The sequence below is a fragment of the Oryx dammah genome, unplaced genomic scaffold (genome assembly GCF_014754425.2).
Source record: "Oryx dammah isolate SB20612 unplaced genomic scaffold, SCBI_Odam_1.1 HiC_scaffold_8, whole genome shotgun sequence".
Lineage (NCBI taxonomy): Eukaryota > Metazoa > Chordata > Mammalia > Artiodactyla > Bovidae > Oryx > Oryx dammah.
Genome location: NW_024070192.1, coordinates 7257617 through 7285426, shown reverse-complemented (window position 1 = coordinate 7285426; position 27810 = coordinate 7257617). Strand labels below are relative to the sequence as shown.

Below are 27810 nucleotides of genomic sequence, written 5' to 3'. Positions count from 1 at the left end.
CTCATACAGGGGCTGGCTCTCGGTGAGGGCTTCATACGGGTATGTGTTCAGTGAAGGTCCTACCCCAGGACAGACCTGGACATCCCTCCTCTCCTATGGGGCGGAGATGATGGAGATGGAAGTGGGGATAGTGGAGGTGGGGATGGGGGAGGGGGATTGGGGCTGGTACTGCCCACCGATGTGTCTTCGACTCACTTTTTCCCAGCGTTGGGCTGCTGCCTGTGGGGGACAAAGTGAAGACCGTGAGCCAGAAGGTCCCTAGGGAGCAGGGATTATCTGCTTGGGAGAAATCCCCTGGCGTCACCTATGGGAGCAGCGCCCCACCCCCAACCCCACCCCAGGCGCCCAGGACCCACCGGAACTTTGTCTGCTGGAGGCTGTGAGCGCCTGAGATTTGTCGGTACACCTCGTTCAGCTGCCGGGCAAGGGAGGGCTGTGAGGCTGGGGCCCTGGGGGAGCCCCTGCACCCAGAGGACCTCCTGGGCATGGCTGGGGGCATGGCCATGGGCATGAGTAGTGGCTCTACCCTTCTGGAAGCATTCACAGGGGGCAGATCCCAGGGTGACCCCCAGGCCACACACGTGTCCAAGGAAGCCCTTGTTTCCCACCCGGACACATCTAGGTGCCACGGCGGCTTCCCTCTGCCCTCCTGCCACCCATCTCACACCATCTCCTTACATTCTCCTCCACCTCCTGGCGCAGCTGGTCACACTCTCGCGTGCCAGGCTTTAGCAGGTTCTCGGTGCAGAGGCGGGCGAGCCGCAGGGACAGTCCGTAGGGCACTAGGGCAGGTGAGAAGAGGGGGTCATCAGTCCCGCCATGGTGGGCACTGAAGAAGCCCCCTCTAGAAGCTATGCTCGGACTGGGGGGGACCGGGGGGCACTGGGGGCGTGTACTCCTCAGGAAGGGTAGGAGGTACCAGGCATGTGCCTGCACCTGATACACAGAGAAAAGAGGAATGTTGGATCCCGGAGTGGGGAGCAGTGGTGAACGTGCCCCGGGCCCCAAGGGCAGCGCCAGGAGCTGCGGTGCCCAGCCCCAGCCCTCACCCAGCTCCGAGGGGTTGATGCCAGCAGCATGCGAGGCGAAGCCTGGCCGCTGCACGTTGTTGGTGATCTTCCATCGGACCGTGTCGCGCCCCTTGAGGTTCCCGCTGCGCAGCAAGGGCGTGTCCAGGTGGTCCGAGGCCATCAGGTTCTCTCGAAGCATGTAGTGGTCTTCCTTGAAGCCCACCATGTGACCTGTGGGACCTGGGCCTCAGTACGGGGCTGAGGGGCTGCTTTCTAGACCCTCCCCCACCATACCCCACAGGTGGGACTCCCCCACGGTCCCCGGCCTCTGTCCCAGACTTGGCGCCCTGCTTCCCCTCTACCCCCACTGAAGGAGGAGCTGTCAGAGGCCCACCGCCCCCGCCAAGGCCAGGCCCGTACCTTGGTTGCAGCAAGGGAGAAGGGCCAGGCAGGCCTAGGAGGCAAGGAGGGTGGAGATAAGAGCTGAGATGGCCGCACTGGCCCAGGGAAGTCCCTCTGGCTACCGCCTCCCGCCCACGGCAGTGGTCCAGAGGGGTCAGCAGTGCCTTCCCCAGACATCGGGATATCCAAGCAGTTACAGGGGCCTGGGTGTGGGCACAGAGGCGAACGGGGGCAGAGGGTACCCAAAATGCATGCCATGGGACTCTGGTCCTGCTATCTACTCTGGAAAGTAAAAGGTTCTGTGATCAAACCCCTTTGGGAAGCACTGAATTCCTTCCCTATGTAGTTTCATTATGCAAACAACTAGCTCAAAGGCTCCAAGAAGCCCTGCAGAGGAGAAACCGCTTTCTCACAAGTATTTGATCACAGAATCCTTTTTCCCTGTAACACACATGAGTACAACCCTGGGGGCTGCCTTACGGGTGCCTCTGCCCCCTTCAGTATCCCATGCTGGGCCATACTCTGCACTCTCCTGTCTCTGGTCTTTCCTCCCAGGGAGACGGCCAGCTCCTGGTGGGCAGAGCCCTTCCTTCCTGTTGGCTCTCGTGACCCTTTGCATACGGCTGACCCCCAGGCCAGGGACTCCCAGGAATTCGGCCACTGGTGGCTGGCAGAGGCGAGGGGCTGGGGTGGGGATGGCACCAGAGCTGGGTGGAATGTATGGGTTCACTTGGCCTCTGCCCCCTACAGGGACCCCAGTGGGGTGGGGACCGGGGGAGCCCCCACCTTGCAGCAGGCACAGTACTTCCAGCAGAGCAGCAGCAGCAGGACCGGGAACAGAAGGAGGAAGATGAGCAGGGGGATGAGCCACCAGAAGGTGCCTGGGGGGCATTCTAGGGAGGAAAGAGGAGGAGGAGGGAGCCAGTGCCATCCCCCTGAAGCAGGTCTGACAGGCCACCCAGGCCCATCCCTGCCGGCCCGCCGGCTCACCCTTCCTCCTCTGCACCAGGACGGTGCTGTTGGGCCCGGGGGCGCTGTCACCCTCCACGGTGTAACTGTAGGTACAGTCGTCATCCTCATCCCGGAAGGAGCAGTGCTCCACCACCTCCTCCGCTGCAGACACAGACAGTCAGCAGGGCACCCGACCCCAGCCCAGAGCGCCTCAGGGCCTGGCGAGGGGTCCGCTTCTCACCACGGCCTTGCTCTGGGGCCCACCCCGCCCATCACGGGGTTGGCGTGGAGGGGAGGAAGCCTCTCCCTGGGGAGAATGTGAGTTCCTGGCAGACTGTGCACACGGGGGCGGGGGCGGGGGGTAAAGTGGGGGCTGCTCTGCCCAGGACTGTCAAAGCCTGCAAATCTGTGCCTGTCCTGGGCATCACTCAGGAGCTGGGCCTCCAGAACATTTTTCTGACCAGAGGAAAGGAGGCTGTGTGCCCCAGGGCCCATTTTTGCACCTTTGCTATGTTCATGGCCCCCTCCCCAGGACTGGGTGCCCTGGCCAGACTGTGCGTCCCCTCCCTGGGTCTGTGTGCCTGGTCTGGATTCTGTGACCACTCCCTAGGCCTGGAACCCCTCTTTGTGGACTGCCAGTCCTCACTTTGGACTACGAGCCCCCTACCTAACTCTACAGCCCCGCCCCGATGAGCGACACCCCCACCTCTCAGAGGTCTCCCCTTGGCTAGTTCTCTTGCCTGCCCTGTACCTTTCTTAAGCTCATCCACCATCTTGACCTTGAAGCTGCACTCCTCACACGTGCGCCCCTTCTTTTCACCAGTGCCCCAGGCCTGGCACTGCACACAGGAGCGCAGGTCCTCACAGAGGCCCAGGTGGATCTGGGTGGGCAAGGAGGAGGGGCAGACAGGCACTGTGCTGGGTGGCCCCTGCCAGGCCCGCTCCCGCAACCTCACCCCCTTGGGCAGCTCCCATGGCGATGGGTCCCCGCGCCCACACCCAGCGAGTCTGGCCTCACCGCCGAGTAGTTGATCTCGCAGACGGTGTCCGTGTAGAGCGACTGTTGGTTGCAGTGGCAACGGCCGCACTCGCAGTAGCCACGCCCGTTACAGAGGCCCTGAGGTGAGAGGAGGCCCCCGTGAGCCAGCTGCGCCCCCATCCCTGTCTGAGAGGGGGGCCCCGCCCACCATCCCCCACTGCCTGCCTCATGCCCAGGCCTACCCCGTTACTGTCGATGCAGGTGGCGTTGCTGAGAGGACAGTCACAGCTCAGGCCTGTCCAGCCAGGCTCACACACACACTGGCCCATGGAGCAGCGTCCCCGGTCTGCAAAGAAGGGAAGGCGAGAGAGGAAAGCCACATTTGCACCTGCAGTCCAGGCTGCCCACCTGGTGGAGCTCCCTTGGGAGCTAGGATAGCTCCAGCCACAGGCAGAGTCATCTCTTCCTCTCTTTCCTGGAGTTCCCTTCTCTCCATTTTTCCAGCTCTATTCTGCCCTCTACCTTCCACTCTGCAGATAGAGTGATCACCCTAAAACACAAACCCAGACACATGTCTCCCCTGTTTAACAACCTCTGATGAGTCCTGGCCAATGCAATAAGGTAAGAAAAAGAAATAAAACATACGTACTGGAAAGTCAGAAACAAAAAACTGTCATTATTTGCCAGTATCAGAAATGTCCCCAAATAGCAAGAAGAATCTATAGATAAGTTACTAGGTTTCGTTAGTTGAGCAAGGTGGCTGGATACAAAGTTAACATATAAAGAGAAAATGAAATTAAAACCTCCAATGATTCCCTTTGCCCAAAGGATAAAGTCCAATGTCCTTGATACACTAGGGGTTAACTAACAGCCTGCAGGCCAAATACAGCTCACCACCTGCTTTTGCAAAAGTGTTACTGGAACAGAGGCACACCCGTTTGCTTCCATATTGCTTATAGCTGCTTTCTGCTACAACGGCAGAGCTGAGTAGTAGTGATAGAAATGGTTTGGCTTACAAAACTGAAAACATTTAATGTCTGGCCCTTTAAGAAAAAGTGTGGACTAGACTAAAACTGGATACATCCTGGCCTGGAATCCAAACCCCTCACACTCTGGCCCTGCCTCCTTTCCAGCAGCATCTCCCTCCCTTCCTATCTCATGGCTCCACCTGTGCTAAATACCTGTCTTTCTCCAGACATCCTGGGTTCTCCCTTCATTTTTCTGAGTACACTGTGGGGTAGGCAGTTAAAGAGAAGAGAAGGCAGATAAAAGCAAGAATGAAGGAAAGAGTAGACCCCCAGTGGCAAGTATACAGTTGGGATTTAATAAGTATTTGGTGAGTGGATTTTCATTCAATCTTCTCCATTTACCCAGTCAGTCCTTCCCTGTGGCCCCTGTGGGTTCTGTGGCCCTTGCCCAGTTCCAGAAGCTCTGGCCAGCCTATAGGCTCCTGGCCTGGACCCACACTGTGTTGGGCCCTGTGGGATGCATTACCCCAGGCCCTGCCTGTCAGAGATGTAGCACCTTCCAAGAGAGGAAAGATCACCATGCCTTATAGCACCAATCCCTGAGACCAAGCTGGGTAGTACCCACCTTAGTAGGATGGGAGAGTGGAGAAGAAGGTGGGCATGGACTGGAGGACCTCAGGGGAGCCAGAGTCTTAAACATAAGGGTAATGTCATGCTGGTAGGGGCCTTGAGCATCAAGTTTTTGGAGGAGGAGAGAGGTCCAGGTTGGGGCTGGACTTGGGGGCAGCATTCAGGGAATCTGGAGGCGGGCTAGGCCTGGATGTGGGGATTCTGACTCCTGGTGTGGCTCTCCCTACTTGGGCTCTGATGGGAGAGCCAGTGGGGCAGGGTGTGGGCTGGGCACCCAGGCCACCCCCAAAGCCCCGTGCCACCCCACTCAGGTCAGCAGCTTACCATTGCAGAGGAACCCAGAGGTGCGGGGGCACTGGAAGTTGTCATATTCACAGAACTGACCCTCGTAGCGGCCTTCACCGTAGCACACACAGTGGCCACACTGGCATTCGCCCCGCCCAGAGCACACCTTGTCCTCACCCTCCCGCCGGCAGGGCTGCAGGTCACTCTGGGAGCCGGTGGAGCAGTTACAGGTCTTGCCGCTCCTGCAGGAGGAGCCAGTCACTTCCCCACTGCCCAGCAAGAAGGCTGGGCCTTCACCATCCCATTTTACAGATGAGGAAACTGAGGCTCTAAATGGGTCTAAGTTAAGCAGATAGCAGCGGTTGAACTGAACTCAAACCTCAGTTCCCTGAGACCCTCCCTCTGTCCCCTCAAGTCATGACAAATCTGTTCAGTGTCTTGAAGCTTGAAAAGCCCTTACTGTTACTATCACTCATTCGTGACTCACTTCTGCTCAGGGAATAGGGGCCCATGGCTCAAATGTGCTGTGTTCTCAGTCGTGTCCGACTCTTTGCACCCCCATGGACTGTAGCCCACCAGGCTCCTTTGTCCATGGGATTTTTCCAGGCAAGAGTACTGGAGTGGGTAGCCATTTCCTTCTCCAGGATGGCTCAGATACCAAAGGTTCAAAAGGGATGGAGGGCAACGTCAGCCTCCCCCTCTGCCCGACCCACAAGACCCTGATGGCTACCGTCCTGATTCTTAAATGACTTTCCAGAGATAATCCGATATACCCAGGTATTTTTTCAAGAATTATCCAGGTTTTTGGGGGGTGGTGGTGGGGTGTTGCACTGGATGGCTTGCAGGATCTTAAGTTTCCTGATCAGGGAATGAACCCACAGCTCCAGCCATGAGAACACCAAGTCCTAACCACTGGACCATCGGGGAATTCCCAAACCCATGTTTTTCAAAGTGCTTTGAATTTAATCCACCAACTGGATGTGCCCCTTTCTCAGCCTTTTCTATGCCCGGCTGCCACCCCCTCCTCAGCCTGCCTCCATGGTATGCCCAGCGTCAAGCGCTTGTGGGCCCCTTCACTGGGAGCTGCTGGCATCCTGGGTGCCAGCTTCACCCCCTCCACACTTACCAGCCCTCATGGCACACACAATGTCCGCACATGAAGTCCCCGTGGAAGCTGCAGCGAGATGACCGCTCCTCTTTTTGCTGGAATGAAATCGTGGTGGGGTGGGTGAGGGAAGGGCAGGAGATGCTTGCTGGCACCCTGAAAAGGGAGCTCTGCTTTGTTACTCGGGTCCCCGGGCGGTCAGCTTAGCCTTTCCCTGCCCGTGCCCCCTGGGCAGGGCTGTGTCATACCAGCTCACAGGAGCACACGTCACAGATGACGCCCACATCCATCTGGAGGCCGTTGGAGAAGGATGGCTTCAGATGAATGGTGCCCTTCTGGTCTGCCTCCGGCAGCTGGCACACATGAGCCCCATCCAAGTCCTCGATGGCCCGCAGCTGCACTTGGTATGTGCCCTGCAAGGACCCCGCCTTTAGCCGAGGCAGGCCCAGCTGGACCAGCTGGGATGGCAGTTCTACCTGAAAGCTCTCAGCCCTAAAGCTTCAGAAATGTGTCTGGCCCCTGCCACCCAGCTCCCTGCCTGTCCTTCCTCAGGGCTGCCAACTCGCTTCCTCCAGGCAGAGTCAGGATCACAAGAGCCCGACAGTAAGCAGGGCTGCCTTCGGCCCACTCGTTCAGCTGAGCAACCTGGGCTCCATGCTGACTGATCTCTGCTTTACAGGTGAGCACCAACCAAGGGCGGTGCAGAGCTCAGCCAAGGGCAGTGCAGAGCTCAGCCAAGAGGCTGCTCCAGGGGGCTTCAAACCCAGATCTGTCTGACTCGGGAGGCCACGCTCTGGATCTCTGTTTGGGTAGACCCCACCCGACAGGGTGCTGTCCCCACCCTCCCCTATCTTGGGGCCCCCATGGAGGCATACCACTTCCCCTCGCCGGATGAAAAAGGACCCCGTGTCTGTCTTCTGGAACATCCTAGAGGTGACCTCTGTCCGCAGGCCTCGAGGACTGTCCAGGGCCCGAATGTCCAGGTTGGAGCGGATGCGCTAAAAGGGGGCAGGTTATCAATGACCTGGGAGGTGGGGCCCAGACCCGCCCACTGTGGCCTGGCTGCCTGAGCTGCAGTCTTCCCTGCATGGAGGCCTGGGTGCTGGGGGGTCATGGGAGGAGAGCCTGCAGGAGCCTGGGGCCAGGCCCGGGGGGCTCCTCAGGGGCCGCAGGAGACCCTTCTGCCCTCCCATCCTGTTTCCCAATCCTCTGTCACTCAGCCGTCTCTCCCGCCCACCCCCGCCACCCGCGGACCCTGGAGCCCGCACTGGCCCTCACATTGAAGGCTTCCTGCAGCAGGTCCACAATGTTGGACGAGTCCTCCTGCAGCACCCCCAGTGAAGAGACGGGGAAATACGATGACAGCCTCTGCGGGAGAGAAAGTCGGGCCCGGGGCTCAGCCTCTGACGAGGGTCACCGCTCCGGATCCAGACTGGAGCTTTGGGGCTCACCCACTTTGTGGGTGCGGGACGCTCTCAGCTCCTGCCTGCTGGGGAGGGGGTCAGAGGATGGGCACATGACCGCCTCTTCCCACCAGGGCCCATCTGAAGTTTCCGGAAGGAAGGAAAGGAGGGTAGGGGGTGTGTCTGAGACGTTCCATGGGTCCCTCCCCCAGCCCAGGGAGGCCCAGCCCCGCACCTCGTAGTAGCTATAGGAATAGTTGGTGACGGCGAAGATGGGGATGATGTTGTGCTGGCCGAGCAGGCGCACCAGGGTGGGCACCGACGGGTAGTCCTGCATCTTGTACTGGGTGTAGGTGCCCGTGGGGTCCAGGTGGCACTCCTCATCGTTACGCCTCATGATGCCGGCCAGCACGTTGGCCCCGTCGGCCTCGTAGTGGAAGGCCGACTCGGTGGAGAACACTAGCAAGTGGGTACTGTCAGGGCGCCAGCCGATGTCCCTCTGGGGAGAGCAAGAAGGGGGTGCCCGTGGAGCAGGCAGCCTGCTGATGGCAACGTCACAGCGCCGCGCACCATCACGGCGAAGGCGCGTCGCAACGCGGTGCTCAGCAAGGACTCGGGATTCACAGCCTCTGTGAGCAACGCTCATGACAAATAGCACCGGTAGGATGACCGGGGTGGGGAGGGGGCACAGAAACCAGCCATGGGGAGCGGGAAATGGACGCAGGGATGGTGCCCACAGCGGGCACCACGCAAGATGGGAGCCAGTTTCAGCCAGCTGTCCCCTCAAGGTCTCAATCACTCTGCGAGCATCTCTCAACTGCACAGAAAAACGGACACCACGCCAACGTTCAACAAGAGACTTAAAACAGGGACAGCAGCGCGTGGCCATTTGTTTGAGAAATATATAGGGCAGTTTTGGAAACCATGTTTATAAAAGCAATAGGTGGGAGGGAAAAAGGGCAGAATATAATGTGCACTGATTTCGACTACACAAGGCAACAATACATGCTGGCGGGGTATCAGGCAGCTGGCTCTGTGATGGTGGTGGAATTATGGGCAATTTCTGTTCTTTGTTTCCCAAATTGTCTATAACATCAGCGCATTATTTTTTAAATGAAAAAATTGATGTGCACGTAAAAAGTGCCCTCTTCTAGCACAGCTGGAGATGGGTATTAGCAGGGAGCTTGGACTCGGGGCACTGAAGATTCCAGAACGCCAAGGCTCAGGTCCACCTTGGTGACCAATACAAAACCAGGGTAAGACTACTCAGGCCCCAACACCTCTAAACTTGGATTGGAATTGAGGGTCCCCCAGAGGGTCTGAGCTTATCTGAGAGCATGGGGGCCCCAGCCTGGCACCAGAGCAGGCCAGTGGGCAGCTCTTGACCTTGTAGAGAAACACAGCCCTGGTCTAGGCCGGAAGGAGCCTCCTCGCACTCACGGTGCACACGGCTGTCTGCAGGATGGCATCAAAACCTCCTTCGGGGGCATCCAGGTTGCCTGAGATGCGCTCCCCCTTCAGCTTGTTCCGGAACTCCTCCACGTCTTCCGTCAGGCTGATGACATTCTTGAAGGAGAAGGGGGGATCACTGTTGGGCCAGGGTTCCTTCAGCCTGGGAAGGTGGGAAGGGGAGCGTCAGGGAGAGAGAAAGTCAGGGAAGAAGATCCCCATGCCCCATGCCCACCCTCCTTGCGGACCACCCCCTTGGCTCAGTGTAACCCCAAGATTTTCAAAGTGCCTGGGTGGAAAGGAGGTGGGCCACCTGGCCAGGACCCCCATCCACTTGGTCGATCACTCACTTCTCAGGCCTCATGTCCGTCTGAGGGACGCTGACTTTGTCCACGAACTTGCCAAATCCTATTGTGTAGTCGCTGGTGAGCTGCCTCAGGACCTGAGCTGGGCATCAGTAGGAAAGACAGGGGGCAGCTGTGGGTGGGATTGACGGAGAGTAGCACAGAAGCAGACGTGCTGCCATGTGTAAAATAGTACCCGGGGGATTCGCCGTGTGGCTCAGGGACCTCAGCCCCGGCGGCTCTGGGACAGCCTCGAAGGGTGGAATGGGTGGGATGGGTGGGAGGTGGAGGGGGCTTCAAGAAGGAGGGGGTAATATGTACACCTACGGCTGATTCATGCTGGTGTATGGTGGAAACCAATGCAATATTGTAAAGCAATATCCTTCAATTAAAAATAAATAAACTTTTTAAAAACAAAAAGAAGGGGCAGCTGAGCCCCAAGAACTCCACATCCACGTAGGTGTTGAGGGCTGGTTTGGGAAGGAGGAAGAGGAAGAATAACTTAACAACTTAACGTCAATGCTTTGCATGTTTGGCATCAGTTCGTGCACACGGCAGCCCTGTCATTATTTACAGATGAAGGGAATGGGACTCAGGGGACGCGGAGTCACGCATGCAGCAAGTTGGAGGGGGTGGGTGGGGAGCTGGACCAGCCGTCTGTTGAGCTCAGACTTAACCTCAGCCTCATAAGCAGCTGGGACCCTCCTTGTCAGGACCAGAGGAAGGCATTTCCTGGCGGTCCAATGGCTAGGACTCTGGGTTTCCACTGCAGAGGCACGGGTTTGACCCCTGGTCAGGATATTAAGATCCCACAAGCCACGTGACACGGTCCAGCCAAAAAACCCAAAAAGGACCAGAGGGGGACCGGGGCCCACCCAGTGGGGCCCTCCTCTGTACTGCTGAGTGGTTATTGGGGGTCTGGCCAGGACTCTCCTCTGAGAATGGGGAGGAGTTCTTGGGGTGCTCAGAAGTCCTGTCCTTCCTTGAGGAGTGGGTATAGCTAGCCTGAGCCCTGGCCTCCTGAGCAGCTGGGGGCAGGGGGCACCCTCTCCATGCCCCGCAGTCTTCCTCTCCATACCCAGATCCTGCCCCATCTTCTTGAGGTTGTCCAGATCATCAGACATGGAGTTGGAGAAGTCCATGAGGATATACAGGTCCATGGGGCTCTCCAGGGGCTCAAACACCTGCAGCTCGAAGTGCCGCTCCTCGCCCGGCCGCAGCCGCACCCGCAGTGCCTGGGGGGACACCTGGCTGCGGCGCAGCGTGGTGTCGATCTGCCTTTCCTGTGCCCAAGGGAAGGGGACAGCTGGCTGGAGGGCCTCTCCAGATCTAATGGAGAGACCGCTCAGCCAGGGGACCCCATAACGCCCCATAAGCAGCTGGCCTTGAGCTTGCCTCCCCCTACCCCCGACCCCGGGCACCTCCATGATCTCGTAGCTGCTCTCCATGACCACCACGCTCTGCAGCCGGCAGCCGGCAGCCAGCAGCTCGGCCTGGGTGTTGCAGCGCCGTTCCTTGAACACCTGGCCAGAAGGAGACGGGGTCAGGGGGGCCGTGCCCGTCCCTGCTGCTCTCCTAACCCCGGATTTACGCCCCTCGATTTTCCTGAACCCTTGCCCGTTCTCCCACGCCCGGCTGGCCCGAGGCTGGGACGAGGGTGGGGCAAATGTGGACTCGGCCAGAGCCCAGGGGTGGGTGCGCAGGCTGGGGAGGCGGCCCAGCTGGGCAGCAACACACCTCGTCCGTGCAATAGGCGCAGTCCTTGTCCACGCGGATGCACTCGGTGCAGCTCTTCACCTGGGCCTTCTTGCAGCGGTTCGCTGCGGAGCAGAGCGGGGTGGGTCCACTGAGATGGGTCTCCCCCAGGACCAAGCCCTTCCCTTAAGCATCCTCATTTGAAAGAGGTAGGGACTCTCTCCCGAGGTACAGAGGGGGAAACAGAGGCCAATGGCTACGCGGTTAGCAACCTGCAGAGCCAGGTCTCAAACTGGGATTTTCCACCCAAGTCTGGAGGGAAGGAGGGTAGGGGCTGAGATGGAGGCACTGGCCCATTTGCTGGGGGGGACACCCTAACCAGCCCCCCTGCCTGCTCCTCCGGGATTGTGTTTCTTTTATCAGTGTCCCTAGTGCCGAGCCTATGCCCTGCACATGGTAAGTTTTTAATAAATAAATGAGGTGAAACTTCAGTTTCCCCAAAGGTTGGGATACCGTCTGATTTTGTTCAGTTAAAATCACAGTGAGGACCCGCCCTCACTAGTGGGCGGGGCTCCTGGACTTTCAGGAAAAGGAGTGCTGTCAATGTTTAGCAGTGTCTCCGGTGAGTGCAGGGAAGCCCTGACTTGCAGCATTTACCAATTTCCAAAGTATAAATGTTCCCACCACGGACTGCTTTGAACTGCCAGCCATGGCGTCCACTGACAGGCACTATTCCATCAGTAGCAGCCCTTTGCGGACTGCAGACACTCAGAGAGCCAGTGTCGATCACCTCCCTCTCCTTCAAATTCCCATAAAATCTTTCAACTCCGCTGTCCAGGCCTCAGCACACCCTGCAAGGGCCTGCCTTCTCTGAGTGGATGTCTTTTCCCTCCTTCAGACCAAGTCTCCTTGCGCTTCCCTAAGTGTTTGGGCCACGCGGCTCAGGATCACGGCTCCGCAACCCTTGAAGTGGGTGGTGGCTGTTTGCTGAATGGCTGAGTGAGGGTCTGGGCCAGACACTGATTGAGAGCCTCCCCCCACCCCCCTGCTACCTTAAGGGAACGGCCTTGAAAGCTGAGGCCCCGCCAAGAAGGGTGCTGCAGGGGTGTGTCCGACTCACCCATGTCCCCGGGGAAGCTGACGCTCAGCAGGGCTGCCAGCAGCAGCCTGGTCCACGGGCTGGGATGTGGCCCTGCCATCCTCCTCTTCCTGTAAAACACCCACAATTGACAACACGATGCCTGAGAACCCTGGTCCACGTGTCAGCTCACTGGGTCCTCGTCAGAGCTCTACCGTTCCCATTGCACAGATGTACAAACTGAGGCTCTGAGAATTTTAGTGACATTCCGAGGCCACCTGGCCTACAAGTGGCAGGGCCCAGGACCCCTGATCCCTCTTTTCCTCTGCCCCCTTCCTTGGTATCTCTAGAGTGGCCAGATGCTCTCTAGCCCTACTCCCTGCCAGGGAGGCCCCCACCCTCTCACCACCGAGGACTCTGGGCTCTGAGCTTGTCCCACCACGAGGTCTCTTGTACTGGGCTCCCCGGAGGGCAGACCAGGGATTTTTTTCCACCCTCGCCTTTCAGACCCCACTGGGTTGGGTCAGGCTTGGCAGGGACAGGGCCACCCTAGAGGGTCCTGGCCCGCTTACTTGCCCTCCGGTGATGGGATACAGCCTAGGAAGAGGGGGGCCCTCTGCAGTATTGGGGGCCTGGGGAAGGGAGGACATGATTTTCTACTCAGCTAAGTTCTGTAATGGCTGCCTGGCCCATCAGAGGAGGCGGTCCCCGCACCTGTGCCTGCCCGAGTTGAGTTGGGAGATTCTGAGCAGATCACCCTTTCAAAAGTTAGCCTGGAGGGGGATTAAAAGCCCCTGCAGACCACTCATACACACACACACTGCCAGCCACCCCAGGACACCCCATCTGCCTTTGCGCCACTGTTCTTTTTTAAACGATTTATTTATTCATTGATTTTGGCTGTGCTAGGCCTTCCTTGCTGCGCGGGCTTCTCCTTAGTTGCGGTGCGCAGGGTTCTCCCTGCGGTGGGTTCTCTGCTTGCAGCTCCCGGGCTCTAGGGCACAGGCTCAATGGTGTGGCACACGGGCTTAGCTCCTCCTCGGCGTGTGGGATCTTCCCGGATCAGGGATCGAACCCGTGTCTCCTGCATTGGCAGGCGGATTCTTTTACCACTGACCCAGGGAAGGCCCCTTTGGTTCAACTTTTAAACCATCTCGAGTCACTGGTGACCTTCAGGGCAGGCAGTGACATCCCTGAGAATGTTTCAAGATGGACAGCCTGCTCAAGAGAGGGGCTGGCCAGAGGCGCCTGGCCTGGCAGAGCTGAGGGCAAGAGTGACCGCGAGGCCTCCTTCTCCAGAGCCAGTCACCCAGCAGCCCATGACTAGGCCATGCCAACTGGCCCTCAGCCTTGAGTCCTCGCTCAGGCCTTGGCTTGTGGGGCAGGCACACCCAGGCTCTGGGGAGACCCGAGGGGCTGCAGGAGGGCATGCCTCCGTCTCTCCGAGGCAGCGACCAGGAGCTCCAACTCATCCGCAGGCAGTCAGCTGGGGAGGAGCCCGCCTCTAAGACGGGCCTGGGGTAAGGGTGCCCCAAGCCAGCCAAGGAGGGGTGCTTCTTGGGGGGAAATGGTTTTCCTGCAGCCTTGCGGCACAGGCACCACACCCACAGGCTACACAATACTGGCTGCTTCCCCGGGCCTCCCTGGGGCACCACTACACATGCAGGTACAGGCACTGCCCAACCCGGCTCTTACTCACTCTCCAGTGCCCCCAGGCTGGGCACACAATGGGCAAGTGCCCAGCACGTCACGTACATAATCGCCATTTAATCTGCACAGGAACCAGTGGGGGAATGACTGCCTGCTCCCCTTTGTCCAGATGAGACGAGGCGGTGCAGCAGCAGCACCCCCGCCCCATTTAACCTCCACGTTATATTCAGACTCGAACATAGCAGCGATGCACACAGGGGTGTTGTGTTTGACTCAACTTGTGTTTTTAAGGTTTTTTTTTTCTTCTTTTTTAAGGCTGAATCTTGCAGCATGAGAAATTTTAGATCCCCAACCAGGAAATGAACCTGTGCCCCCTGCATTGGGAGCATGGAGTCTTAACCACTGGGTCACCAGGGAACTGCCTAAAAAGCTTTTTTGTTTTTGGCCACACCGAGTGACTTGTGGGACCTTGGTTCCCTGACCAGGGACTGAACCCAAGCCCAGACAGTGAGAGTACCGATTCCTATCCACTGGACCACCACTGAATGCATGCTCAGGGGTGTCCAACTCTTTGCTACCCCACAGACTGGGGGCCGCCAGGCCCACTGTCTATGGGAGTTTTCCAGGCAAGAATACTGGAGTGGGTTGCTATCTTCTCTTGCAGGGGATCTTCCTGACCCAGGGATCGAACCCGTGTCTCCTGCATTGGCAGGCGGACTTCTTACCACTTTGCCACCTGGGAAGCCCTGGACCACCAAGGGGCCTCCCTAAAAAGTTTTCAAAGTAGTCATTGGTGGGTGAAAAGATGTCACATAAGAGGACTGTGGGCTTCCCGGGAGACGTGACTGTGGCGGCATGGGCAGAGCCCTTGGGACACAAACGCTCCAGGCTACTCTGGCTCCCACCAGGCGTGGGGCCTTTTTATGTAGCAGCCGGTCCCGGAAGTGAGTGCTTGCCACCCACTGTTATCATATAGCGGCACACCCAGTCTGGCAGGCTCAGGGACATACATACTCTTGGACACACGCTATGGCCCACATAATGTGGGCTCAGCGTTCTCCTGATACCTACCCCATGGGACCCCTCCTTGGCACATCCGCACCCGCCCTCCACGGCTCTCTTCCCTCCTGCTTCCTTATCCTCTGGCCCCTCTGCTGCTCTAACACCTGCAGATTCAAGGCCAAGGAGACAGACAGACACCCCTTCCCTGCTGTCCCTCCTGCTCTCCTCAGCCCCCCGGGACAGAGACCTGCAGCCTTCATGAACAGCTGTGGTCTGAGGCAGCCACAACCCCGTCCAGCCTTGGGCTCAGGGTGTGGCCAGGCCACTGGGGAGAAGGAGGAGCCCAGGAGGAGCCATTTAGAGGTTCCCATATACAACTGGACAGGGCCACCCAGGGCTGAGAGGGTGGGGACGGGGGGCTGGCCTTGGAGGAGGTCACAGTGGTGGGCCATGAGGTCAGGAGGGCTTCCTGGAGGAAGGGTATCCTGAGCTGACTTTGGGAGCAAGGCAGGCGTGTGCCCAGCCAGGAGGAGAGGAGAGTCAAGGAGTCCCCAGACCCCAGCTGCACGGTGACACCACCCAGCCAAATCGGAGGGTCTCTGCCTCTAGGTGGCTGCTTCTTTTTGAACCCCAGAAGTGCCCAGCCCAGTAGGCCACCCGCTGGGCCCCTGCCCCCCACTTCTTCCAAGCGCCCACCCGACGCCCAGACCTCTCTCCCTGCTGCCTTCCTCCACCCAGAGGTCTGACAACCAAGCGCCTTCTCCAGCTCTGCCTGTTCCCCTTCCGCCGGGGGTCCCCTGGACACACCCGGGCAGGCTGGGCACCTGCCCTGGGCGGCTGGCCTTTAGGAAAGGAAGAGCTGGGGAAACAAAAGCCGCCGGCCCACCAATCAGCTCCCCGTCGGGCTGCCCGGGGCTGGGGTGCGCACTCCCTTTCCGTTTCTCCCCTCGGAGATCTCCTAGAGCGCGCCCAGCCTCGGCGGCTCGGGGCCCTGGAGGGGCGGGCGGAGTGCGGGGGGATGGCTGGACCTACCTTGGGGCGGACTCGCACCCTCCCCGCGCTGGGCTCCGCTCGGCGGCTCCAGATGCGGCTCGCGGGCGAGCCGGGACGGTGCGGAGGGCGGGCTGCAGGGAGGGCGGGCGGCGGCGGGGAGGAGACCGCTTTATGGGGCGGGCGGCAGGTAGGAAGGAGGCGCTGGTGAGTCAGGCCGGCCGCATTCCTGCGCGCGGCGCGCACCTGTCGGGGCAGGAGCCGGGCGCTGCCGCCTCTAGGCCCGCCCCCCGGAAAGGGCTGCGGCTCCCGCGGCGCCCGGCCCCGCGCCCCGACCCAGGGCGGCGGGGCCGGGGAGGAGCCACTGGCCTCTCTCCGGTCCAGCCCCGGGGGCCGAGCCTCCTCGCCCCTCCGGGCTTCAGGCTCGGGGGCCGGGTTGCCCCCAGCTGGAGGCGGCCCCTCCTAGCCCCGCTTCTGGGACCTCCGTCCCTCTCCTCCAGACCCTGGGCCGGGAGCCATCGCCCCTGCCCTGGGGAGCCATCGGGAGCCCCAGACACACAACACGACAATCATACACCGCGCATCCCCTCTCTGTGTGCCAGCGCCGAGGACGAGCCCTGGGCTGCCCCAGGCGGGGTCTGCCTTCCCAGCATCTTAGCGCACTCACCCCGTGTGCCCAGAGGGAGCTCTGGGCAAGGACTGGTTCTCTGAGTGTCTGCAGGCAAGCTAATTAAACCTTCTTAAAGCGAGAGTAATGCCCCTCAAGAGGCAGCACCCACCTGAGGTGGAGAGGCACTCTAATGGTTACAGCTATTCTTGACAAGCTGCTTCACAAATCTGACCCCCACCCCACCCAGCCCGTCCTCTCTCAAGTGCTGCTGGTTAAGTGGATTCACCTCTCTGGTGTTGCTCCATGACCTCAACTTGGTCTTTTTGTCTGGCCCCACCTTGCACAAAATGCCCTCTCTCCCCCAACCAAGCAGCTTCAAGCCAGCATCCTTTTGCATACAGGGACTGCGGCTCTTTTACACCAGGCTGGTCCCTTTACTTGGGGTCTTCCCACTCTCACCCAGCCTGGTTTATCCTCCTTATCCTTGAGGGCCTTATGCTGATGTCACATGCTCCAAGGAGCCTCCTTGACCTCCTTGAACCCTGGACTGGGTTGTGTACTGGTTGTGGGCATGTTTTTTTTTTTTTTCATTTGCCACACTAGTTTGAAATAATCTGTTTAGGGGTCTCTTCCCTATTGCATGGTGAACCCCAAGGATGGGCACTGTGTAGCACATCTTTTGATCCTCAGGACCTAGCTCAGTGCCGGGCACATAGCAGTTGCTCAATAAACGTGTAGTCGACACAGCCTTTCTGAGCCTCAGCATTCTCATCTGTAAACAGATGCAAACACCGCCAACTCTCAGAGTGGCCCTAGGAACAGCTGGGATTGACTGAGGAGCCGCCAAGGACAGCAAGTGCTCACTGCAACTGCGCGAGCCTCAGGTCACCCCTTTGGCACCTTGCCCAGGCATCTGAGATTTGCTCTGCTTGGGCCAGGGGCTCAGAGGCTGGCTCCTGGAGTCGGGAGCTCTGTGGCAGAAGCCCCAGTTTGGTTGGGGCACCCAGGTCATGCCCAATGGATCTGAGCTACTCCAGCCGTCACCCAGTCCACCCCGGGAAATACAGGCTCAGGGAGCAGCCTGCCGGCACCATCCATCAGGGGGTGTACCCCACAGTGGGGGCTGCTGATGCATCCTCCGAGAGAAGGAGAGCCAGGCCCAGAGGCAGTAATGCCACAGACGCCCCTGAGCCCAGCAACCCCTTCCCCTCCTCATTCCAGACCCTTTAAAAAATGACTAATGGAGGGCTTCCCTGGTGGCTCAGTAGGAAAGAATCTGCCTGCCAATTTAGGAGACACAAGTTCCATCCCTGGTCCTGGAAGATCCCACATGCTGTGGAACAATGAAGCTGGTGTGCCGCAACTAATTGAGCCTGCGCTCTAGAGCCCAGGAGCCGCAGCTACTAATGCCTGAACACCCTAGAATCCGTGGTCCGCAACAGAGGCCACTGAAATGAGAAGCCCTCACACTGCAACTAGAGAGTAGTCCTCACTCGCAGCATCTAGAGAAAAGCCCGCACAACGAAGACCTAGCACGGCCAAAAATAAATAAATAAAATCATATATAAAAAATGACTAGGGGGACTTCCCTGGTGATCCAGTGGTTAAGACGCAAGGGTCCAGTGCTTCAAATGCAAGGGGTGCAGGTTCAATCTCTGGTTGGGAAACTAAGATTCTACATGCTGTACAGCAAAATCCACCCCCCCAAAAAAATAGACTAGGAGAGCAGGAGTTTGGCAGCAGTTGAGAGGTGAGATGTGCTCCCTGAGAGGCCCTCAGAAGACAACCCATGAGGTCCCTTGGGTTTCTTCAAGTCTGGAATTTCATTACCCAGAACCTGAGTATGGACCTGGGTGGCGGGGTGGTCCATGAATCATCTGAGATCACCTGTGAAACTCAAGGTGTATCTGGCACGGGAATGTGGGTTTTCCGGGAAAGGATCCTTTGATTACACTGAATTCCCAAATAGGTACTGGTCCCCAAAGGGTTAAGGAGCTTTGTACTACATATTACTTCTATATAAAAAATAAAATAAAACAAAACCCTCTATTGTCTGATTCTGCAGCCAGAGTGAGTCTGGTATGTAGTGGGGTTTCCTTCTGCAGACTTTGCCAAAGAGCTGAGGTCCCTGAAAGAGAGGTCCAGGAACCTCAGATGCCAGCTCCCACCTACCCACGCTCATTCCACGGCCTCAGGGAGGCCAGACTTGCTCCCTCATTAGTTCAATCATTTATTCACTGACAAGCATTTAATGAGCTCTTATGCCAGGTACTGGGGATCGCAGAGGAATGAGCCACACCACCTGCTTGCTTCACGGAGCTCACAGTTTAAACCACGGGCATCCGAGGTGGACGGTGTATTCTCCAGGGATGCACCACAGGAGGCACTACTTTTTGCTTGACCGTGTACATCAGTTATGGTACCCGTTTCTATAAAGAAACAACTTAAATAATAAATGGACAGTGGATGTGTGACCAGAACAGTCTGGTGACCCGTCTAGAGACCTTGTATTAATCCCCACCACAGTTGACTGTTTAATCTTTCTTACTCCTAAAACAGCCTCTCCCCTCTCTCACCCCCAAACATTGACTTAAAAAAATCATTTTATTTATATATTTTTGGCTGTGCTGGGTGTTTGTTGCTGTTCGGGCTTTTCTCTCGTTGCAGGGAACAGGGGTTACTCTCCAGTGGTTGGGCAAGCGCCCCCATTGTGGTGGTTTCTCCTGTGGAGGGTGAGCGGGCTTAGGTAGTCGTGGCTCCCTGGCTCTAGAGCACAGGCTCAGTAGTTGTGGCAAACGGGCTTAGTTGCTCCTTGGCACGTGGGACCTTCCCGGGCCAGGGATCGAACCTGTCCTTTGCATTGGCAGGTGGATTCTTAACCACTGAGCCACCAGGGAAGCCCTCCACTATTTTTTGCTTGACAATGTATGTCACTTATTGGAAGAGTGGTACCCATTTCTATAAACAGCTTAAATGATAAATGGACAGTGAATGTGTGACCGGAACAGTTTGGTGACCCGTCTAGAGACCTTATCTCAACCCCCACTACAGTTAGTGTTTTTATCTTTCTTACCCCGGAACAGTCTCTCCTCTCCCCCACCCGCAAACATTGACCTTTTAAAGAGATTGGCAAAATAAATAAATAAATAAATAAATAAAGAGATTGGCCAGTTGACCAGAAGAATGTCCTACTCTCTGTATTTGTCTGATTACTTCTTCGTGGTGTTATTTGACTTGATTTTTTCCTCCTGTAAACTGGAAGGTATGTCTAAAAGCCTGATTAGATTTAAAGTTTCTCGGCAAGGATGGTCTTCGGAGGTGCTGTGTTTTATTGGCTGGCACAGGATGTTAGCTGCCTCACCATCTCTCTTAATTGTAAAAATGCATTTTCACTTTATGATTAAGAAGTAATTAAGAGGGCGGTGATGGTGTTTTGTCACCCTGCCTTTTTCCTGACAAACTTTCACTGAACAGTTAGTTCTAGCATCCATTGTTGATCCTTGCTTGAATCAATTATTCTTTGGGGGTTGAAGAGTAGTGACTTTCAGCTTCTATATTTAATAAAAGGTATCCTTCAAATTAAAAAAAAAAGGTTTCCTTCATCAACTGGGAATGAATTATATACCTCCAAAATACAGGGTAAAATCTTTTCAAGTTATAGAACTTTAAACAATTACTATTACATTACAAAACAACCACAAATATTTTTTTAAATTGTAGTAAAAACATAAAAATTACATCATAATCAGTTATTTATTTAGGCTGTACTTCGTGGCTTGAAGAATCTTAGTTCTCTAACCAGGGGGTGAACCCAGACTGGGGCAGCGAAAGCACCTAACCACTGGACTGCCAGGGAATTCCCTTAATCAGTTTAAGTGTATAGATCAACCGTGTTAACTATGTACACATTGCTGGGAAACAGATTTCCAGAACTTTTTCGTCTTGCAAACTGAAACTCTATACCCATTAAATGGCTCCTCACTCCCCACCTCCACCCCTGATTAACTATCATTCTATTTTCTGAATCAGTGATTTTGACCACTCTCAGTTCAGTTCAGTTCAGTCGCTCAGTTGTGTCTGACTCTTTGCGACCCCATGGAGGCTTCCCTGTCCATCACCAACTCCTGGAGCTTGCTCAAACTCATGTCCGTCGCGTCGGTGATGCCCTCCAACCATCTCATCCTCTGTTGTCCCCTTCTTCTGCCTTCAATCTTTCCCAGCATCAGGGTCTTTTCCAGTGAGTCAGCTCTTCGCATCAGGTGGCCAAAGTATTGGAGTTTTAGCTTCAGCATCAGTCTTTCCAATGAATATTCAGGACTGATTTCCTTTAGGATGGACTGGTTGGATCTCCTTGCAGTCCAAGGGACTACTATTACTACTCTAGTGCCTCATGTGATTGGGATCACAGTCTGTCTTTTTGTATTTGGCTTATTCCACTTAGTATAACGCCCACAAGCTTCCTCTCTGTTGTAGCATGTGGCCGGGTTTTCTTCCCTTAAGGCTGAATAATATTTCATTGTATGTATAGACCACATTGTTTTTATCCATTCATCTGTTGATGGGCATTGAGTAGCTTCCACCTCTTGGTTATTGTAAATTAAGCTGCTATGAACACGGGTGTGCAGTCATTATCTTCCAGACCCTGCTTTCAGTTTTATTGGATATAAACCCAGAAGTGATGGACCGCGTGGTAGTCCTATTTTTAATTTTTGAGGCCCACCATACTGTTTTCCATAGCAATTGCATCATTTTATAATCCCATCAGCAGTGCACAAAGGTTAATTCTTTTAATTCTAACTTTCAGAGTATAGAGTGGATATATTCAACTCAAATGGTGGCAAATACATTTTTTCTGTTTTTTCAAATCAAATACCATGCATGAATGGATTTTCACTTATCCAATAGTTTACACTGGTGATGTTCTGATATAATAAGCAAGATATGTTTGGTTTTTGTCTATGGTTCTTGGAAAAGCTCCGGAGCGATGTAAGTGAAAGGAGAGTCTTTGTTATTCATAAGAAGCCCTTTTCAATAACAATAGTTTATGTTAATGAGGTGACTTTTGGAAAGCCACTGAGGTTGGGGGCACTGGTTGCCAGGGGAACCAACTACGTGATTAGAGTTGGAACTTTCAGCCTCAATACTCCCCCACCCTCACCCCAACCCCCAACCTCCAGAGAAGGGGGACGGGTTAGAGATTGACTTTCATCTTCCAAACAATGTCCAATGATTTAATGAATCATGTAATGCAGTGTGTGCGTGCTCAGGTGAGCAGTCATGTCCGACTCTTTGCGACCCCGTGGACTGTAACCTGCCAGGCTCCTCTGTCCATGAAATTCTCCAGGCAAGAATACTGGAGAGGGTTGCCATTTCCTACTCCAGGGGATCTTCCTGACCCAGGGATCAAACCCCCATCTTCTGGGTCTCTTGCATAGGCAGACAGATTCTTTACCACTGTGCCTCCTGGGAAGCCTCTGCCTAGTCATCAGTCTGACATAAAACCATAACCAGAGTGGGTTCCGACACCTCCAGATTGCTGGGTATGTGGAGCGCTGGGAGGGAGGGTGGAGAAACCGGAGGGAGCTCTGCTCCCTCACCCTGTACTGGGTCCTGTGCTTCTCTTCCTTCTGGCCCATCCTGAGATCCTGAGTTGTATCCTTTCACAATAAACCGGTAACTTAGTAAGTAAACTGTTTTCCTGAGTTCTACGAGTCCTTCTAGCAAATTATTGAGCCCAAGGAGGGGTCATGGGAACCCCCAATTTACAGCCAGTCAGTGGGAAGTCGGGGAGGCCAGGACTTGCAATTGGCTTCTGGGCAGCAGACAGTCTTATGGGATGGAGCCCTTTTCACCTGTGGGGTTGGTGCTGACTCTGGGCAGCTGGCATCAGAAATGCTTGGTTGTGAAAAGCCCACGCACTTGGTGTGAGAGCATAGCAGTGTACAGGCAGCAAGGGAGTTTTTCCTTTTTCACAATAATTGGTCAGTGGGAGGTCTTTTCAAACCAGTTCCTTTGACCTTTGAAACCTTCCTTGCAGTCCTCCCTGTTTTCTGGGACACACTGGTGCAGTTCCACTTAGATTTCTGGATTAGCCCTTTCTCTGCGAGCAGCCCTGGTTCCTTTTTGGGAGGGAAGGTTAAGATTCAGGTGCTAAATTTGCTCATTGCTACAATGGGCCAGCTATTGCTTCTGGGTCCTTCTGAAGGACATAGCTGGGACTTTTTCTTATTTTTGAATCATGAGCTCATATTGATATTTCCAATTCAAATTTAAAATGCGTTTTCTGTGTCTTTCCTTTCTATACTTTTGGTTTTGTATTTCCTCCCTGTCTTACCCAAAAGCATATTCCCTGCACTGTTCAGCACCTTGCTCTTTCTCCTGAGGACCATTCCAAATCTGGACACAGAGACCTCTCTTATTCTTTATGGTTCAAAGGAACTTGACTTTTTTTTTTTTTTTATTATAAAGATTTTGTAGTTTTGGTCACAAGGCCTGTGGGATCTTAGTTCCCTGACCAAGGATTGAATCTGCGCCCCCTGCAGTGGAAGTGTGGAATCTGAACACTGGACCACCAGGCAAGTCCCTGGAGATTTTCAACATGCATGAAGGCGTTCCTCCGCATTAGGGAGAACACCCACACCCTTTCTCTGCAGGTGTCTATCTCTGCCGAGCTCCTGTCTTAAATAAACAAACAGTTTCTCTGTATGCACCTCTCACACTCTGATTTAAAAAAAAAGAACAACAAAAAACCCCTCATGCATAAAATTAGAGAGTGCAGGGACTTCCCCGGAAGCCTGATCTAGTGGTTAAGACTCAGTGCTCCCAAGGCAGGGGCCATGGGTTTAACCCTCGCCTATCTGGGAACTAAGATCCTGCATGCTGCATGGTGTGGCCAAAAAACGCCCCCTCCCTCCATCCCTCCCATCACCTGGGCTCTTATCTCCCGCCGGGTACTTGGGACAGATTCTGCAGGCAATAGTGTTATCTAAGATGCAAGAAAGAGTAGGGAGCACCGAGAAAGGAGCAACTAACACCTGGGGGAAATCAGGAAAGGATTAAGACAATCTGACCTGCAATTAAGAAAATCTTGCAAGTGTCGGTGCTGAGGTTGGGAGTGAGAAAGTTGGGAGGAGCCAAGCATGGGGGTGTGGGGGGTGGGGAGGAGGAGGGGGAAGGCTGGAGGGGTGATGAGAATGCTGGTGGCCTTGCCTGCCTGGCTCAAGTGGGCTCTCCCGTGGCCAGCGGGAGACCACGTGACTTCGGAAGAGCTGGGGGGCAGGAAGATGCTGCCCAGACGGGAGCTTGGATGGAAGAGTTCAAGTCAGCAGATGAGGCGGGAGCAATTGGGGGCCGGGGCAGCAGCGACAAAGATGGGGGGGGTTCCTGAAGTGACCCACACGATGTGGGGAGAGCACGGGGGACCAGGGTGCAGGGGCAAGCCCGGGGTAATCCCGATGTCATCACCCAAGATGGGGACCTTGGGGAGAGGGTGGGGATGTGTGGGTGGGACACCCAGCCTTCAGAGAAGGCAGAGAACCTGCCCTTGTGGCTCCCTCAGTGAGACTGCGGTGGGCAGGCACTAAACCTCATTCACAGGAGAGCTAACCGAAATTCAGCAGGACTAAAGGCCTTCACCTACTCACCATGCTAGTACGTGGAGCAGCTCTAACTCCGGGCTGTACAACTCCCAGACTTCTCTCCCCAAGGCCCTTGTGACTGGGGCCCCGAGGGGGAATAGCCATTACTGATAGGATGGCTTGGTGGCACGTCTGGGAGTGCCTGGAGGAGTCGAAGGCCATGATCCAGGCTGATTTTATCATCTCTAGAGGGTGCTTCCCTCCTTGGTCTAAAACAAGGAGGAGCTGGACTGACCAACAGCAAGCCTGGGTAGAGTACTCTATAAATGTATCCCTGGTGGCTCAGTGGTAAATTAGCCACTAGTGCCTGCTAATGCAGGAGACACAAGTTCAATTCCTGGGCTGGGAAGATCCCCTGGAGAACAAAATGGCAACCCACTCCAATATTCTTGGCTGGGAAACCCCGTGGACAGAGGAGCCTGGTGGGCTACAGTCTGTGGGGTTGCAGAGTCAGACATGCCTGAGCAACAACAGCGATGCATAAATCACCTCGTAGATTCCTCACAACCAGCTCAAAAAGCTTTATTACCATGATTTGACAGAGAAGACTTACAGAGCAAAGGGCCTGAGACACACACGACTCCAACACAATTTGGTTTAACCTGGGCTCCAGAGCAGAGGTGCTGCCTCCGAGGCCCCAGCTGCCGCCACATGAGCTCCCTGGGGCCCTGGCGGAGGCTGCAGGCAGGAAGCCCTCTCTCTCGAGGGCTGCGAGTTCCTCAAAGGACAGGGAGACTCTGCAGCTGAGGATGTGTTTGGGGGGAGAGGGCAGGGGTGGCTCCATCTCTACTCTGGGGGCCGCAGGGCTGGGTTGTCACACTCCCCCAGCCAGGTACCAGCATCCGGTGCCTCCTGGGGACCACTTTTCTGAACCCCTGCCCGCTCCGGGGAAGCAGGTCAGCTCTTCACAGCCTGGCTTCCTTCTCTGACGCTCGGCCCTTCCGCTGGCGGGGAGAGAGCTGCCCAAGAGCAGGAAAAGCACTCTTTCCCTTCAGTCCTGGACTCCAGGCCTGCCAGCTGCTGGGAAATCTGTTCTGGCCCCAGAGGAGCCCAGCGGCCACTGGAGCTGCCCGAGGGCTGCTGTGGGGCAGAGATAACAGGCACAGGAAGGGTGGGGTGGCGGATCCTCCCAGAGCTGGACTTTACGTAAACAATGAATGGCTGCCCAGCCAGGCCAGGAGGTGATTCATCTCCCCACTGCGACCTGCCCTCTCCCTGCGTGGGCCAGGGGTCAGCTCCCGCCCTTCTGGTGACTGGTGATACTTCAAAGGCCAGGGTGTGTCCAAGAGGTGGTTGGAGGAGGGCTCAATTGCACCCAGGGAGGACAGGCTGGGCTCCTGCCTGACAACTGGTGGGGTTCAGAGCTCCAGGACCAGGGCAGCGGGAGCCCGGGCCTTCCCCCATCTCAGGACCCCTGCCTGCCCGTGCCAAGAGACATTCACTAGGAATGACCGAGGTGACTTCTTGGGCCACCCCCTCTGAGCCGGCTGCAGGCTGCGGTCACCCCGCTGTGCCCGAGGTGAGGATCCCAACTGAAAAGATGAGAGGACACTTGAGTTTTCACATTTGCCTGAAAACAGACCGTAGAAGAGACCAGGGCATCCGAGATGCCAAGATGTGAGGACGCGGCACTTTTAATTGGGCGCAGACCCCGTGGCAGGGGCGCTGTCCACAGAGCCCTGCTCCTCTGCAGCCCCGTTTCTTTCAGGCCAAACGCCACCAGGAGCTCCTCACAGGGAGGAGGGAGGGGAATGGGTCCCAGTCCTGAAATATACAATGTGGAACCTCCCAGGAGGCCGAGGTCTCATCAGGTCCCAGAGTGGCTCCTCCCCTCCATGGAGGGGAGACTGTCCAAGCCACCCTAAGCCGGTCCCTGGGGTCCCTTGCGTCACTGCTTGGCCTTCTTCACGATGGTGCCCACGGCAGAGATAACGGTGGTCTTGGAGCCGCTGGCGCTGGTGGTCACGGTGACAACAGCTGGCAGGGTGGCCGTGGTGGTGAGGATGGTGGGCTGGGCTATCGTCGTCACCGGGATGGCCGAGTCCCACTTGCTCTTTCTCTTCTGGGCGTCTGGGGACGAGGCCAGAGAGAAGTCAGGATCCACCTAGGCCAGTGGTCTGAGACCAGGGAGCAGAAATGGCAGGCCAGAGCCCCAGGAAGCCGAGGGCAGCCGGGACCCACCCCAGGCCCGCAGCGCCACGGCCCTGCTCCTGCAGATACGGCGGGGAGGCCCTGGCTGTGTCTACGGGGGGCGGGGCGGGGGGAGCCGCCCGTACCTGCGACAGCTGTGCTGGCCGTGGTGGTGGTGGTGGCCGGGGCGTTGGTCGTAGTACCCTTCTTGGTGCCTGTCACAAATTCAATCTGGGGGCGAAAGGGACGAGCATGCATTAGGATCTGCGCATAGCGTGCATCCACGTCTTTTTGCCAGCTGTCTGCTCCTGGAGGGACAGGAGGCAACTTGGCACCGCATGAGGGAAGCACTTAGAACCAGCTGTGACTGTCGAGCGGGGGAGGCGTTGGAGAGGCGCCTGGAGAGGACGGTTACTCCTCGGAAGAGAGCTTCCCGCAGACACCGGGCCCCTCCCGCCATGGCCATCTCTGCGCGTGCTGGGGCACCCCTGCCCGCCCAGGCCCCGCCCTCACACCTCGGGGGAGGCGGTGCCCGTGCGCACAGGGGAAGGACAGCTCCGGCCCCCAGGTGCTGCAGACACGTCCCTGCAACAAGCCTGGGGTTTGGAAAGGGGGAAGGAGAGAGAGTTGGGAAATTCAATCAAGGGTTAAGAATGAGGACCCCTGATCGCCCCAGCACCATCTCCCAGAGGGATCAACCCTGTGGCCCCAGGGAGGGGGGCGGGGAACACACGTTCTGGAGGCCACATGTGCTGCGGGAGGAGGACCAGGCTAAACTGCAGGTGGAAGGGCGGGCATCCTGCGGCTGTGTTCTCTCTCTCAAACTCCGGTCAAAAAGGGCACAGCCCAGAGGACTTGGTCTCACGGCCAAGTTTCCATCCCCTGAAGGACCCAGACCTGAGGCAAGCAGCATGCTCAGGGTCCTGACGTGAGGGGTCACCTGGCCACGGAGGCACACGGAAACATTCAGGCGGGCTGCAGAGGCCAGTGTTGGAAGCCAAGAACGGCACAGACCAGAACGCCCTTCCTCTGTTCAGGCCGAGGAGACTGCCGATGGGCCCAAAGGGAGAAAGCCCCCAGGGCTCGGCAGCTGTAAGGGTGTGTATGGCGGGGAGGGGACATAATGCAGGCCAGCATTAAGACCCCGAGAAATCAAGTGGAAGTAGCCCGGAAAGCGTCTTCAGGCTGAGTCCTGGAGGCTTAAAATCCAGCACATCTAAGGCTGCTCAGAGCGTGGCTGGGTGATGAACCGCGGTGGGGGGCTGGGGGTGAGGGAAGCCCCCTGGCTCAGCCTGCAGGACCCATGCGCCCCAGACAGCTGCCCGCTTCATCAGGACGTCCACCCATCACTTACTTTGGTTCGCTCCTTTTTGGCCTTTTCCAACTTGTCCATTTCAATCTTCTGGGCTTTGGCTATGAAGACAGGACAGGCAGTTACAGAGCAGCTGATTAAACAAGATAATTCAGGCCAAAGAACCCCGGACTGCCGCCT

General features: G+C 56.5%; 2 protein-coding genes across 6 annotated transcripts in view; both read right to left on the bottom strand.

Moving 5' to 3' along the window:
• The window catches only part of ITGB4 (integrin subunit beta 4), a 32117-nt gene extending 16051 nt beyond the window's left edge, over positions 1–16066 (bottom strand). For both annotated transcript variants that reach the window (XM_040244512.1, XM_040244514.1), the window contains exons 1-23: positions 15984–16066; positions 12342–12430; positions 11264–11346; positions 10948–11049; positions 10605–10809; positions 9533–9629; positions 9174–9345; positions 7969–8232; positions 7609–7698; positions 7206–7328; positions 6579–6743; positions 6352–6428; positions 5265–5467; positions 3585–3688; positions 3382–3480; positions 3115–3244; positions 2403–2525; positions 2199–2305; positions 1431–1464; positions 1050–1241; positions 679–782; positions 357–415; positions 196–219 (exon numbers count right to left, since the gene is read on the bottom strand). In XM_040244512.1, the coding sequence (XP_040100446.1) occupies positions 196–219; positions 357–415; positions 679–782; positions 1050–1241; positions 1431–1464; positions 2199–2305; positions 2403–2525; positions 3115–3244; positions 3382–3480; positions 3585–3688; positions 5265–5467; positions 6352–6428; positions 6579–6743; positions 7206–7328; positions 7609–7698; positions 7969–8232; positions 9174–9345; positions 9533–9629; positions 10605–10809; positions 10948–11049; positions 11264–11346; positions 12342–12420 (2636 nt within the window). In that variant the 5' untranslated portion in view covers positions 12421–12430; positions 15984–16066. The remainder of the gene's footprint in view (positions 1–195; positions 220–356; positions 416–678; positions 783–1049; positions 1242–1430; positions 1465–2198; positions 2306–2402; positions 2526–3114; positions 3245–3381; positions 3481–3584; positions 3689–5264; positions 5468–6351; positions 6429–6578; positions 6744–7205; positions 7329–7608; positions 7699–7968; positions 8233–9173; positions 9346–9532; positions 9630–10604; positions 10810–10947; positions 11050–11263; positions 11347–12341; positions 12431–15983) is intronic.
• Positions 16067–24681: 8615 nt separating this feature from the next.
• LOC120866754 (SAP30 binding protein) overlaps positions 24682–27810 on the bottom strand; it is a 32921-nt gene continuing 29792 nt past the window's right edge. For 2 of the 4 annotated variants that reach the window (XM_040244609.1, XM_040244612.1), the window contains 4 exons: positions 27673–27731; positions 26834–26914; positions 26465–26549; positions 24682–26258 (listed from right to left, as the gene is read on the bottom strand). In XM_040244609.1, the coding sequence (XP_040100543.1) occupies positions 26077–26258; positions 26465–26549; positions 26834–26914; positions 27673–27731 (407 nt within the window). In that variant the 3' untranslated portion in view covers positions 24682–26076. The remainder of the gene's footprint in view (positions 26259–26464; positions 26550–26833; positions 26915–27672; positions 27732–27810) is intronic. The other 2 variants (XM_040244611.1, XM_040244610.1) reach the window with 1 other exon arrangement.